Source organism: Capronia epimyces, assembly GCF_000585565.1.
Source record: "Capronia epimyces CBS 606.96 chromosome Unknown aczIQ-supercont1.10, whole genome shotgun sequence".
Taxonomy (NCBI): domain Eukaryota; kingdom Fungi; phylum Ascomycota; class Eurotiomycetes; order Chaetothyriales; family Herpotrichiellaceae; genus Capronia; species Capronia epimyces.
In genome coordinates, this window is record NW_006912913.1 from 603,227 (window position 1) to 615,866 (window position 12,640).

Here is a 12,640-nt window from a genome sequence, read left to right on the forward strand (position 1 = left end):
TGACAGCACGGTCAGGCTGTGGGACGCCGGCTCGGGAGAGGCAAAGCAGACGCTCGAGGGCCACTCAGATCCGGTCTACGCCGTGGCCTTCTCGCCAGACGGGAAGCTACTGGCGTCGGCCTCTGGTGACAGCACGGTCAGGCTGTGGGACGCCGGCTCGGGAGAGGCAAAGCAGACACTCGAGGGCCACTCAGGTCGGGTCTATACCGTGGCCTTCTCGCCAGACGGGAAGCTGCTAGCGTCGGCCTCTGATGACAGCACGGTCAGGCTGTGGGACGCCGGCTCGGGAGAGGTAAAGCAGACGCTCGAGGTTGACACTGTCATCCACACCCTTTCGTTCTCCGACGATGGTACATTCTTCCACACTAACAGGGGATCATTATATATCGCATATCCTACCCCAGGCAAAGATGCTCCTCGACTAAGCCTCCCACTTTCTATATCTGTTGGAGAGCAATGGGTAAGTCGGGGTAAGGACAATATTCTTTGGCTTCCTTTCGAGCGTCGGACCAGCGTTATCGCTATTTATAAGAATATTGTGGCATTTGGGTATATCTCTGGTGGAGTTTTGGTTATGGAATTCGCCTCCTGAACCGCCACCCCGCCCACCTCCTCTGAGCGAGCGTGCTTTTATTCTCTTGAGCAGCGTAGGAGTGGCAAATAGCTTATTAATTTGATTTGGTTGTAAATCTATAGCTTTGAAATTAATAACGCTAATGAAGAATCTTAGTTTACAATGCACGTGGCTTCTAAAGTACGCAGGTCTTCTAATTGTTTTTGTATCTGGCCTAGGTCTTTGCCGCAGAGAGAGCTTGCGCAAAACCTCAAGGGGTCCAGCCAAACCGGGATCACTGGAGAAGGAGCCGACCTCGGAAACCTTTACCAAGGCCATTTTAAATGATAATTCTGTCGTATGCTTTATCTTCTCATATACTGTAATTAAAGCTGAATGGCAGTGTCACGCTTAACTATTTATAGTAAGGCGTGCAATATCCAACCGACTCTGACTTAATCTAAAACCCATCTTTTACTAGGCTAAATAGGACACCAATTTTGCACGTAAGTTGTAACCGTGGGGGAGAAAATAATAAAGGTCCAGCAGGATGCGTTTAACCGTTTTAAGCAGGCGTGTTAAGGGTGGTAGGGAGTGATTAGAATATAATGGGTGCAAGGGACCTTTAAGTAAACAGTGTGAGTGCGCAGGCACCGTAGGAGCGCGATATTTAGCGCGTATACTAAGACTTTATCACGTAACTAAGCGTTTTCCCCTATCGCTTTGTTTAGTACCTATATTACCGGTAGAGCTCGTTAAGAAAGCCGCGAATGTTATTAGACGATAAGAATGATTATATTAGGTGACTTGACGGCTCTTGGTGTTTAGATAACTGTTAATCCTTTCGAGATCTTCCTTTAGTTAACGCGGGCCCGTGTTCTTAATGCCGAGCACTATGTCACGAATCAGGTTGACTTTAGGGTCAACCCCCCGCCAGCAGAGGACACGACAAGGAACTACCCAACAAGGAAGGTATAACGACCATATGGAACGGAAGCACGTGACATGATCAGTGTGATCAGTGTGCTCAGTACAGAGCACACGGAGCACAACAGAGCAGAACAGGAAGTCAGGACTATATAGCCACGCTCCTTTCCCAGATATCAGTTAGGACCTTCATGGTCAACTTCGCTCTACCTCTGAGCATTAGGCTCATGGGAGCCTGAACCAGGACTCCACAGGGAGTGCCTGGTAGAATACACTCATTCCGCATTGATGTTTCCCTCTTTTCAAGACCCCTACGATGTTGAGGCGCTCAACACGGGACACGCCCCGGCGTGTCGGCTCAGATCGTAACACACTACGCTTTTAGGTTAGGGGTTGCCGTAATTACTTTATGCTCCTCTTCTACAACTTGTGGTGGGAAATTTGAAAAGCTGTGGCGAGTAGCGACTATTATACGAGAGGTATAATATACGAAGGCTCGAAGGCACTATTAATACCGCCGAAGTCGAAGTCGAAGTCGAGTGTATAAGACCGTTAATATAATATAGAGTCTTGTTACTAGACTTAACCTACTCGTAATCCTATTAAAAGTATAATTATCACGGAGCACAGCGACGAGTAAACGTGTATGCCAAATATGATATGAATTTTAAGATAGAGAGTTTTATGAAGAGTTGCGAGGAGTGCAACGAGCATGAGGCTCTCTCGCAGTCACGTGTGCAGCAAGGCTAGGCCAAGTCTCTGCCAAGCCTCTATGGTCACGTGGTGCCACGTGACCCACAGTTGCACTCTTGTCACTTGCTAACTGTGGTATGCAACCGTGACAATAATAAGCGAAGATTTATATTTGTTGATCGTCCTTTACGGTGAAATAACGATTAAAAGCCCTAAGACTAATATATAGAAATAAATAATAAGGTCAGAAGTAACAAGAAATTAAAGTAGTAAAGGCTGGCGCGCCGCCGTAAGAGTCTTTTTACTAAGGGATTCGAACTTAGCTACCTAGATAATATTAATATATATATTCTCGTGAAGGCTTATAGCCGTATATATACCTTTAATTCTAATCCCGAGAGTGAATAGATTCGGTCGGAAGAATAATTAGTTAGTTTTATTCCTCTTTATACGTAATTCGCGAGCTAACCTATACGGCGTGGTATCTAGGGTAAAATATATCCTCCGCCGGTTAGAAAGTGTCCTAGTAATTTTATATACCGCTTTAGTAATTAGCTAGGAGAAAGGTCTACTAAAGATTCTAATCTAGATTATTAATCTCGTGTTTAATAAGAAGCTTCTTGTAATGAATCTAGGTTTGCAAAGTCGTGGATTAGTCTTGTATCAGGTGGTTTTTTGCGTTAGTATTCGAGCCGTAAACTAGAGCGTAACTATAAGGGTATAGGACTTAGTGACTATTTACTGATTCTGTATATTAATGTGAACCTTATCGCTTTCCCCTGGTCTAATAGCGGCTAAGTATATATATATCTTATGGTATCTAAAGTTTAAATCTTTACCTATATTTAAGTATACTCGCCTAGATTTCTCGTTATCTCCCTCTAATACCTTAGGGGCTATAGATAATATTATAAATATTTAACGCGTGAATTTTAAAATAACTCGCGTTAAGATATTCCACTCGGGTCACCTGGTAGTAAGGGTGAGGGTAGACGAATACACTAGGTGCAAGATAATTAAGGTGTTGGTTTTAGGACGTATCTTGTTAGCGAGAATGTGTTTTTAAAGCAATACGTCCGTATTTCTGAAGCGAGGCTGTTATCGCCGGGATAAAAGAGGCACTGAGTCCCGAGGCAGATGATAGGGAAAATATCCGGGCAGGTGTCGATAAAGTAATTATTAGGGTTTGGATCTTAGGCCAGTAAACCACTCCCCAAGTACAGAACACACATTTTGAAATCTACCATCAGAACATACAGCTACCATCTTCGCTCCAATTTAGGATTACTCATTAACCTATTCTGCACATTTCAATACCCATTACGAGCAAGTTAACTCACCGCGGCAGTGCAGGATGGCGAGTAAAGGGAAATTCCCCGCGTTGAGCAGTAGTGAGCACCCAAACACATTGTACGAGCACCTACACCAATTTCACCAGGATTTGAATGCCCAGTTGAAGGCCTGCATGCAACTCAACCGCAAGCTACCAGCCGAGATATACATTCGTCTCCTCGACAGTTTCGAGGAACTCAAGAACAAGTTCTGCACCACATATAACAACAAAGAGATCACTGAACGCCTCAAAGTGATTCAACAAGAGAGTCGGGAGCTGGGCGAACGTCAAAGAGCCCTCCTCAGTATAGCACAACAACAATCTAGCCCCTCGAAAACAGCTTCTCCCTACCGATCCTCTACCTTGTCTTCCTCCCACCCTGTCGAAGACCGCACCAACTTTAGAGACCCCCGGACACTCGTGGTCAGACTCGAGCCAGGCGTCATCCTCGGCTTCAGAAGGAACACGATCGGGCACATCACAGGGAGAGTAAACTCGGCAATAAAAAGGATCGAAAAATGAGACCATCAACGAGATCACCATCGCTGCCGTACGACAACTAAAAAGCGGCGACCTAGAGATCACAGCACATACCGAGGACGATGTCAACGCCCTGGCTCTCTACGCTGCCGAATGGATCAAAACCCTCCGGGAACAGGCATTCATCTACCAGCACACATACGGTATTGTCGTGAACACGATACGCACGAAAGCGCTCGGCGCTATTAGAAACTAGAGGCGAGCCAACAGATTATCCAACCCATTATTGCAGAAAATGCTATCAGACTGAACACACTGACGACCATTATAGATATCCGCCACATTAACTGGCTCTCCAGACACGGCTACAATAAAGAGATCACCTCTATTGTCCTTGAATTCCTAGAAGCTCGACAGGCGTACGAATGCATTAAACACGGCCTGGTCCTCGACGGGGAACCACACTCCTACGTGATAAGAGTTCGCAATAGACGCGTCCGGCAATGCTATGAATACTGGCGCTTTAGTCACATAGCATCATCATGCACGTCCCCCCAACGATGTAGAAAATGCTCTAGAACGAGACATAGCCACAAGAACTGTACCTATCTATCAAACGTCCGTATATGCGCAAACTGCAAAGGGCCGCACAGTCCCTAGACCAGAGATTGCCGCCTCATGCAGGCCGAACACGCCCGTATAGAGCAAATCCTCATGCTGGATAGCAACCCGAACATTAAAAGATACTGGCCGGAGCCGAAGCCCACTCAGGCACTCCAACTAGTACTAAAACATATAAAGGGAGCCAATTTAGGCACCCAGGGGGCTAATTTAGACACCCAGGAATCCGCTAACGGGCAACAGGCGCAGGCAGAGGTGATATTCAAGGGGACTCCCATGGACCCTTAGGAAGGTGAGACTGAAGAACGACACGACTCGGGGCATGCACTAGACCCCGAAAATGATATTCAGACTTCCCAACCCTTACCCCTCACGACCCCCTTGGAAACCCCTGGAGACATCCTTGGAAACACCTCTGGAAACATCTCTGGAAACACCCCAGCCGAAACCTTCAGGACTCAAACAGACCTAGAAAAACAGAAGGCTATCAAGGAGACAGTGGCAGCCTCGATCCGCCCCCTTGCAGAACAAATCAAATCCACAATGTCAGCGCTACACGGACAGAACACCAACTCCCCCGCAAGGAAGCCTACAAGGAGAGGACCTCCCAAGAACACTTCTAGCACTGATAGCTCCCATCCGAAACCTACGTTGCAAAGAGCCCCGGGAAAGCGTCCATTCAAGAGAACAGCCAAACTTATTGAGGCAGAGGAGGCGTCACTGACGAGAACTAAACGAGCCAAACACACGGCGTGGGGTAAAGTGGGACCAACACCCACACCAATAGGAGCTCGGCATACAACACCCACCTTTGGTTTTGACTCCCCTCACCAAAGAATACCATCATCTACTCCGTCGCCATCTATAACGGAAGAGACGTCAACAATCTTGGTGGACTACCAGCAACTACCGCAGTCGCAGCTCTCCTCAGACGAATCCCAATCCTCTTACGACACTATTCCTAACAGCCAGCCAGAGGACAACACCATCTTCAACCCGTTCGCTCCCCGATCACCAACACCAGAGAGACCCTGCCCTGGTGACACTCACACGACCAACCCTTCTTAACTAGAAGGCACCTAACAAGAGAGTACCCAACTAAAAGATGCCAACAGCAAGCAGGAAGCGACCACAGGACGACCCTCAAGTCCCCACGAAAAGGCGAAGATGGCGACTACAATCTCAGGCACGCCCCGAGAACCATAGCCAGGGAGGATCTTCTACCTTAGAAGACACTCAAGCAAGCCCGCCTCAGCGCAATCAAACGACACCAACGGTGGACCCCAAACAAGCACCACTCTCGTGCAGCAAACAATACCTCACAGGACTCTCTTTCCACGTGAACAAACAGACGCACGGGGTGATCACCCCTCTCCTACACGACCCACAGGCAAGACGATACGATTAGATTACAATCCAAGAGCCACTATTGTTCCAGAAAATCCCAAATAACGTTCACAGCCCAGTAAAACAACTTTTTCATGCAATCTACCCGGAGCAAGCAGAAGTCGACAATGAGAGACCCAGAGTCTGCTTCTACATTAGCAAGAGGATCTCCCCAAGGCATTGGACGATCAAATGGCATTCAGCAGACCACACAACACTCACCTTCACCCAGAGGATCTATGATAGGTGAGACCCTACGAAGGTACTCTTCTATACCACCGTGGACATTCACAGTGTGTATCAGGAACCAGGCCCTGTCTCTACCTCTGTCATGCAAACACTCTCGGACAGCCTTGCCCTTAAGCCCGAAGGATCCGATTATCATAGCTATCTCATTATGGGCGATTTCAATACCCGTCACCCCCTGTGGGGAGGCCCCTCAGTCAACCCCAGCACCCAGGCAGACGACCTACTCTACCTAATAGACACCTTCAACCTGGAAAGCCTAGTCGAGCCGGGAACTATAACATATATCAGCGCCAGCAACGAGGCCCGGAGCGCGATCGACCTGATACTAGCCAGCCCCGGCCTCGCAGAACAGACACTAAGCTGCCGACTCCGCCGGGGCCTGAAATTCTCCTCTAACCACTTCCCAATTGAAACCCTCTTTAACATCAATATTGAGGACGCCCTAATTGTCAAACATCGCCTATGGGAAGATGCCAATCATGAAATCGCTCGACAGGTGCTCCTGGAATATCTACCACCACCTAACACTAGACTAGAAGACCATAGAGGCATCGACTAATATACACAGAACATTACCAACGCTTTCACCCTCGCCATCGACGCGGCTGTCCCCGTTAAGAAGATCACAAGATGGACCCAACCCGGCCTCCCAAGGGAAGTAGCTGAAGCCATCAAGGACGCCAAAAGGGCCCAGAGGAAGTATGACGGAAACCAGACACCTGAGAACCGCGCCGAAGTAATCCGACAATCAAACACCAAGAAGAGGAAGATGAGGTACTATAAGAGATGGAGATTCTGCGATGCCGTCTCCGCAGCCTCAGGGGACACAAAACAGACTTAGAAACTCGTAAAATGGGTAAAAGGCCGCCAGAGCCCCTACCGAGCATACACCCCCCATCTTCAACGGCACGATGGCACATTCGCAACAAAACTAGAGGAGAAGGCACACCAGCTCTGGAAAAAGTTCTTCCCTGTACCCCTAGGTATCAGGAGAGATAACATCCCAACAAATAACCTTCTCCACTTCTACCAAGAAATGGGACAAGAGGTCTATCAGGAACCCAGCATAGACCAACCACCAATCAACCACACTGAAGTCCGAAGAACCCTCGAAAAAGTCCCGGGCCACAAGGCTCCAGGCCCGGATAACATCCCCAACCACATACTCAAGACCCACGCGGGACAAGCCACACTAATGCTACTACACCTCTTCAACGCAAGCCTCCAATATAGCTACTACCTAGGACATTTCCGGGAAAGCCTCACCGTCTCCCTCAAGAAACCTGGTAAAGATAACTACTCCTAACCAAAGGCCTACCGACCAATCGCTTTGCTCAGCACTATAGGTAAATCAATAGAATCCATCATCGCAGAACGGATCGCCTTCGCGGCCGAGAGCCTCTGAAAACTCCCGGCAGGCCATCTAGGCGCTCGTAAAGGCCTCTTATGCGATATAGCTCTCCACCTGCTTATAGAAAGAGTATATAGAGCATCGAGACAAGGAAAATATATAAGCGCCCTATTTTTAGACGTCGCCGGCTCCTTTGATAATATCAATAAGGACCGTCTAATACATAACATTCGGAAACGGGGACTCAACGGCCCTATTGCTAACTAGATCGATAGCTTCCTCTCTGATAGACGCACTCAACTCCGCCTCCCGGAACACACAACGAACATGACCACCGTCGCGATGGGCATCCCTCTGCCACTCTATTGACTGATCCCGGACGTGATCCATTTGTGCAGCTCACCTGCACACACAGGTCCTGAGGTGTGTTCGAAATCGAAGAGCGAGATGAAATACTGGGAAACGGCGGCGATCGATGTCGACGCATCTGGCCATCAGCAATCGCCAACATCGACGACGCAACAATGGTATCCGTATTCCGAAGCGGTGGCTTTGTACGCACTGGCTGCATCTCTACTGCTGGACTGGACGGTGGAGCTAGGCGAGATACAGTCGGACCTGCATGTCTACTCTCGCCATGGTTGCCGCATCTCCAACCTGCGCATGTGGCACCCACGCTCGCACTCGGACCCACACAAGGCAGCACCGTCATGGATGAAGCGACCCCGGCAAGCTCTACCTTCGCCGCCGCCTGCTCCACTGCCGACAAGCTGGCAGCTGGTGCGCGCTCCAGGCATCCTTCGCCGGCCGAGCATGCACAAGAATTGGACGCGCAGTTTTCTTGGCGTGTGGCCCATGTTGGTTTTTGGCTGCGCAATCAACGACGACCAGGATATTGAATTGATCGAATCTCTGTTGCGTCGTATGCGCCAACGCATTGGCTGTGGGCTCGTTGAACGAGCATTACGTGAGTTGCAGGCTGTCTGGCTCTCAAGGTGCGCACGCCGCATGGCATGGTATTCGAGCCAAGTCGCTGACGAAGAGTGGACGAGGCTGAAGCAAGGAGTGCAAGCAGGCTGCAGGCTAGGGGGTTCAGCGGACCAATAGAGCTCCGACCTTTGCTAAAGACTTGGGCAAGCACCAAATGGTAGAGCTCCGTTGAGAGGGTCAAGACATGCTGTGAATTAGCCATGCAACCCACAGCAACCCGCGTAGACCTGAGGAGGCATCTAGCATACTGATCCATCCTAGTACTTAGTAGTACATGTATCCCTATCTGTATTAGTACTGTACTATACCCGGACTTGGCGCCAAGACCCAATATGGTTCCTGTACTGCTCCGTTCCCGTTTGTCTTGTCTGCTTTGATGCTTTATCATCATCCTTCCTACCATCCACCCCCCAATATCACTTCATGCCCCCCGGTTCTGATTTCTGCCATACTCTGGCGACGTGGCCATGTTCTTGAAGTTGTATAGTGAAGGAATGTCGCACCTAAATGCAGCCACGGCCCTGGCTGCCCAGCGTTCATCCGGTTCTACTGAGGCCACCTACCAGCCTTGACGCCGCAATGCCTTCTGACCGGATACGACAATCATCGAAAAACAATGCCTCGCGGCAGACCCAAAGTGGTTGTTGCGCCATGCCGGCACTGTGGCCGGCAGTTCAAGAGGCAGGAACATTTGCTCAGGCATGAGCGCAGCAGGCGTAAGAAACCCAAACTCATTTCTGACTCTGCTTTCTACACAACACGGTTATGTTCATCTTCTGACACCTTGCAGACACGCAAGAGAGGCCGTTTCCCTGTGACTGCGGCCAGACCTTTACGAGACGGTAAGCAGACAGCGGACAAACCGCGTCGTCGATAGTCAATATTACGAGCATGTTACTAACGCCCGTGCAGGGACCTTCTTATGCGCCATATCCGGGTGTGGCACCCGTCAGGCCCTCCCGTTCTACCGCCACCAGGGGAGGAGGACCAGGTGGTGCAGCCATTCCCCCATCATGACACAACCGACCTGGGTGTAGGAGATCCAGACCTCTTCTGGGATCCCGATTTCATCACGCATGACATGCTTCCAGCCATGCTCTTCGACACCGACATGTCGCTCGCCGATCCACCGCTGCGAAGCAACCCCCAACCTTCCCTCACGAGCAGTTTCTCTCGGTTTACGTCTGGCCTGCCATCGCTGGATGCCACGGCAGCAAGCACAGCTGACGAGGACCCAAATCACGACGATCAGGCTGAGAGCACGGCCTCCCTCCCCGGTCCCGTACCATGGTCCATCACCGGTCTTGGCTACGAAAGCTTTTGTCAGCGGGTTCAGGCTTACTCGGAAGTCCTCCCCTCCGGCTGTGCCTTGCCGTCCAGAAACACATTGGCCCGGAATCTGGAAGCCTACTTCAGATGTGTCCAGGAGCATCTTCCCTTCGTCCACGCTGCCACCTTCTCGGTGGAGCGAAAGGACGTCGAGTTGGTGTTGGCTGCTGCGGCCCTTGGTGCACAGACTCGGTTCGATTCTCCAAAATGTTTCGAGTTGTACTATATGGCCAAGGCGATCTTGTTCGAGAACACACGTCGTGAGGACTTGCAGTTGTCGTCTGATTTGCTGTCCGGAAAGAACCATTCAATTCTCGACAGACGAATCGATGTCGCCAAGATACAGACGTTCGCATTGCTGATTTCTTTTGCTTCATGGTCCGACCTGAAGATCCTCCCAGACGCCTTGTCCATGGCCGGTCAGTTGGCCACGCTGGCGCGAGTGAACGGAACCTCCGAGCTCGATCCGGCGCCGTTGCAGCAGCAGCAGGCGGACTGGTCATCCTGGGTCACGGTCGAAGAAAGGCGAAGATCCTTGTACGCCGCGTACGTACTGTTCAACCTGCATACCATCGCTTTCGACACGCCCCCATTGATCTTGAACCAGGAGGTGGGCATCATGTTACCCAGCTCCGCCGAATTGTGGAAAGCGACCAACGCGATTCAATGGCACCAGTGCGGCGGCGGGGGTGAACAAGTCGATCGGCCGTTCAAGGTCGAGCTCCAGTCTCTTTGCGATGGCGACGCCAACGCGGGTGTATCTTCATTCTCCAACTATCTCCTCATCCACGGCCTTTTGCAGCAGATCTACGTCGACCGCCACGGCTCGACGGGAAGCTCGTTGGGGTGCGAGACCCGCAAGGCCTTAGAGACGGCCCTGCGCACTTGGCAGCGATCCTGGGAGCTTACGCACGAGTCAACGCTCGACCCGCTGTCGCCCAAGGGCCCGCTCGGGTTCACCGCTGCCTCCTTGCTCCGACACGCCTATATCTGGTTGAGTTCGGACGGTCCAATTCCAAATCGAGGTCTACTCAGGCGAGACCTGCGGTGCCTGGTGGGCAACGATAGGCATTATCCCACTCAGCGGTTGCCACACCTCGATCGCGCCGTCTTGCACGCCGTGCACGCCCTCGCGGTCCCGGTGCGCCTGGGCATTGAGCTGATCACCCGCGCCCGACAGCCATTTTGGACCATTGAGCACTCGTTATGCAGCCTCGAGTGCGCCCTACTACTCCAACGCTGGCTGGAGACGATGGCGGCCACGGTGCGATCTTGCGGCAGCATTGAGAAACTCCGGCAGGCCGAACAGAAACTTCTCCACATCATTGCCGAAGTCATCAAGGAAACATTTCTATCCGACACACTGGCGGTCGTCGAGGACGACGACGCCTCGCGCGTTCAACGCATGGCTACTACCGTGGTTCAGCTCTGGGCCCGCATCTTCCAGTTTTCCCACGCTCTCGACGTGGACGATTTCATTGCCGCCGGGCTCAAGCACCTGAGCGATATGTCGTCTACAAGCCCTATCTAATCCAGATTGACGCAGACCTTGCCGATCATCTTGCCGGAAGCGACGTACTCAAAGGCGGCCAGGATCTCCTCCCGGTCGAAGCCGAATGTCCTGTCCACGGGTATGGGCACGTTGAGCCCGGCCATAAACCTCACGGCCTCTTCCAGTTGCTGCTTCGACCCGCTCAAGATGCCGCGGAGCGTGGAACCTTTGACCAGGGTCATTAAAGCTACGTTGGGCATTTGACCTTCGGGCACGCCGGCCAAAAAGCCAATGTTGGACACGATGCCTCCCCAGGCCACCGCCTCGAGGCTCTGCTCGATGGTCCCCGCGCCGCCGACGTCGACGACGTGGTCGGCGCCTCGGCCGTTGGTAATGCGCTGCACCTCAGCGGCCCAGCGGGGGTGCGTCTTGTAGTTGATGGTGAAGTCGGCGCCATACTTGGCCTTGACATAATCCAACTTGTCGTCACTGGACGATGTGACAATGACGGTGGCGCCGGCTGCTTTGGCGAAAATCAACGCTGTGAGAGCGACCCCGCCGGTGCCTATACGGATGGTGAGTCGGAGATCTCCCAAGCCGGGATGTTGTCGGGGGGTGGGGGGCAACATACCTTGCACCAATACAGTCTGGCCCGGCTTCAAGGGCGTATGACCGTAAAATGCATTCCACACCGTCGCCCCTGTGGTTGTCATGGCCGCCCAGTCGGTGAGACTGTGGGACGACGATTGCGGGATTTTGATGACGGCATGCGCCGGCACCACGAAGTACTCGCGCAGCACGCCGTCCCGGCCTCCGCCCAGCGTGTCGAGGTGACCCTTGGTCGGGCCATACAGCAACACGAAGCTCGCCGGTGTGACGACGGCGTCTCCCACAGCCACTTCGTCGGCGCCGCCGCCACTCACGACGTCGTCACCCACCTGCACCACCTCGCCCGCCATGTCCGAGCATGGAACGACGAGGTCTTTGACCGGTAGGGGGTAATTTGACGTCGCGATGGCGATATCCCGATAGTTTAGCCCTACGCTGCGCACCTTGACGAGTACTTCACCCCGACCAGGCCTGGACATGGGCTCCTGAAACGCCTTGAGCCCGTCGAAGCCGTCGCGCGAGGCCAGGCGGAACACCGTGTGCGTGGACATTTTCTTGTTCTTTGTTGACAGTTTCAGAGGCCTTGTCCGCAGAGGATGAATGCCAGGAGATGTACTTTTTCGATCG

General features: G+C 51.8%; 5 protein-coding genes across 5 annotated transcripts in view; 4 read left to right on the plus strand and 1 right to left on the minus strand.

Annotated features, from left to right (window-relative positions):
- Positions 1-425, plus strand: part of A1O3_09762 (uncharacterized protein) — a gene marked incomplete at both ends in the record, with an annotated part of 2,797 nt that extends 2,372 nt beyond the window's left edge. Inside the window, 2 exons of the mRNA XM_007739855.1 lie at positions 16-350; positions 373-425. Coding sequence (XP_007738045.1) covers positions 16-350; positions 373-425 — 388 coding nt within the window. The remainder of the gene's footprint in view (positions 1-15; positions 351-372) is intronic.
- Positions 426-3,527: 3,102 nt separating this feature from the next.
- On the plus strand, positions 3,528-4,242 carry A1O3_09763 (uncharacterized protein; the record flags this gene model as incomplete). Its single annotated transcript, XM_007739856.1, has 2 exons — positions 3,528-3,810; positions 4,016-4,242. 2 exons carry the CDS (start codon positions 3,528-3,530, stop codon positions 4,240-4,242), a joined length of 510 nt encoding a protein of 169 aa, XP_007738046.1.
- A 908-nt stretch (positions 4,243-5,150) lies between these two features.
- Positions 5,151-5,675, plus strand: A1O3_09764 (uncharacterized protein; the record flags this gene model as incomplete). Its single annotated transcript, XM_007739857.1, has 1 exon — positions 5,151-5,675. One exon carries the CDS (start codon positions 5,151-5,153, stop codon positions 5,673-5,675), a length of 525 nt encoding a protein of 174 aa, XP_007738047.1.
- Positions 5,676-9,199: 3,524 nt separating this feature from the next.
- A1O3_09765 (uncharacterized protein) lies at positions 9,200-11,443 on the plus strand (the record flags this gene model as incomplete). The annotated part of the gene is made up of 2 exons (XM_007739858.1): positions 9,200-9,299; positions 9,561-11,443. The coding sequence occupies 2 exons, from the start codon at positions 9,200-9,202 to the stop codon at positions 11,441-11,443; spliced, it is 1,983 nt and encodes a 660-aa protein (XP_007738048.1).
- A 25-nt stretch (positions 11,444-11,468) lies between these two features.
- A1O3_09766 (uncharacterized protein) lies at positions 11,469-12,564 on the minus strand (the record flags this gene model as incomplete). The annotated part of the gene is made up of 3 exons (XM_007739859.1): positions 11,469-11,511; positions 11,573-11,969; positions 12,036-12,564. The coding sequence occupies 3 exons, from the start codon at positions 12,562-12,564 to the stop codon at positions 11,469-11,471; spliced, it is 969 nt and encodes a 322-aa protein (XP_007738049.1).
- Between the last annotated feature and the right edge of the window lie 76 nt (positions 12,565-12,640).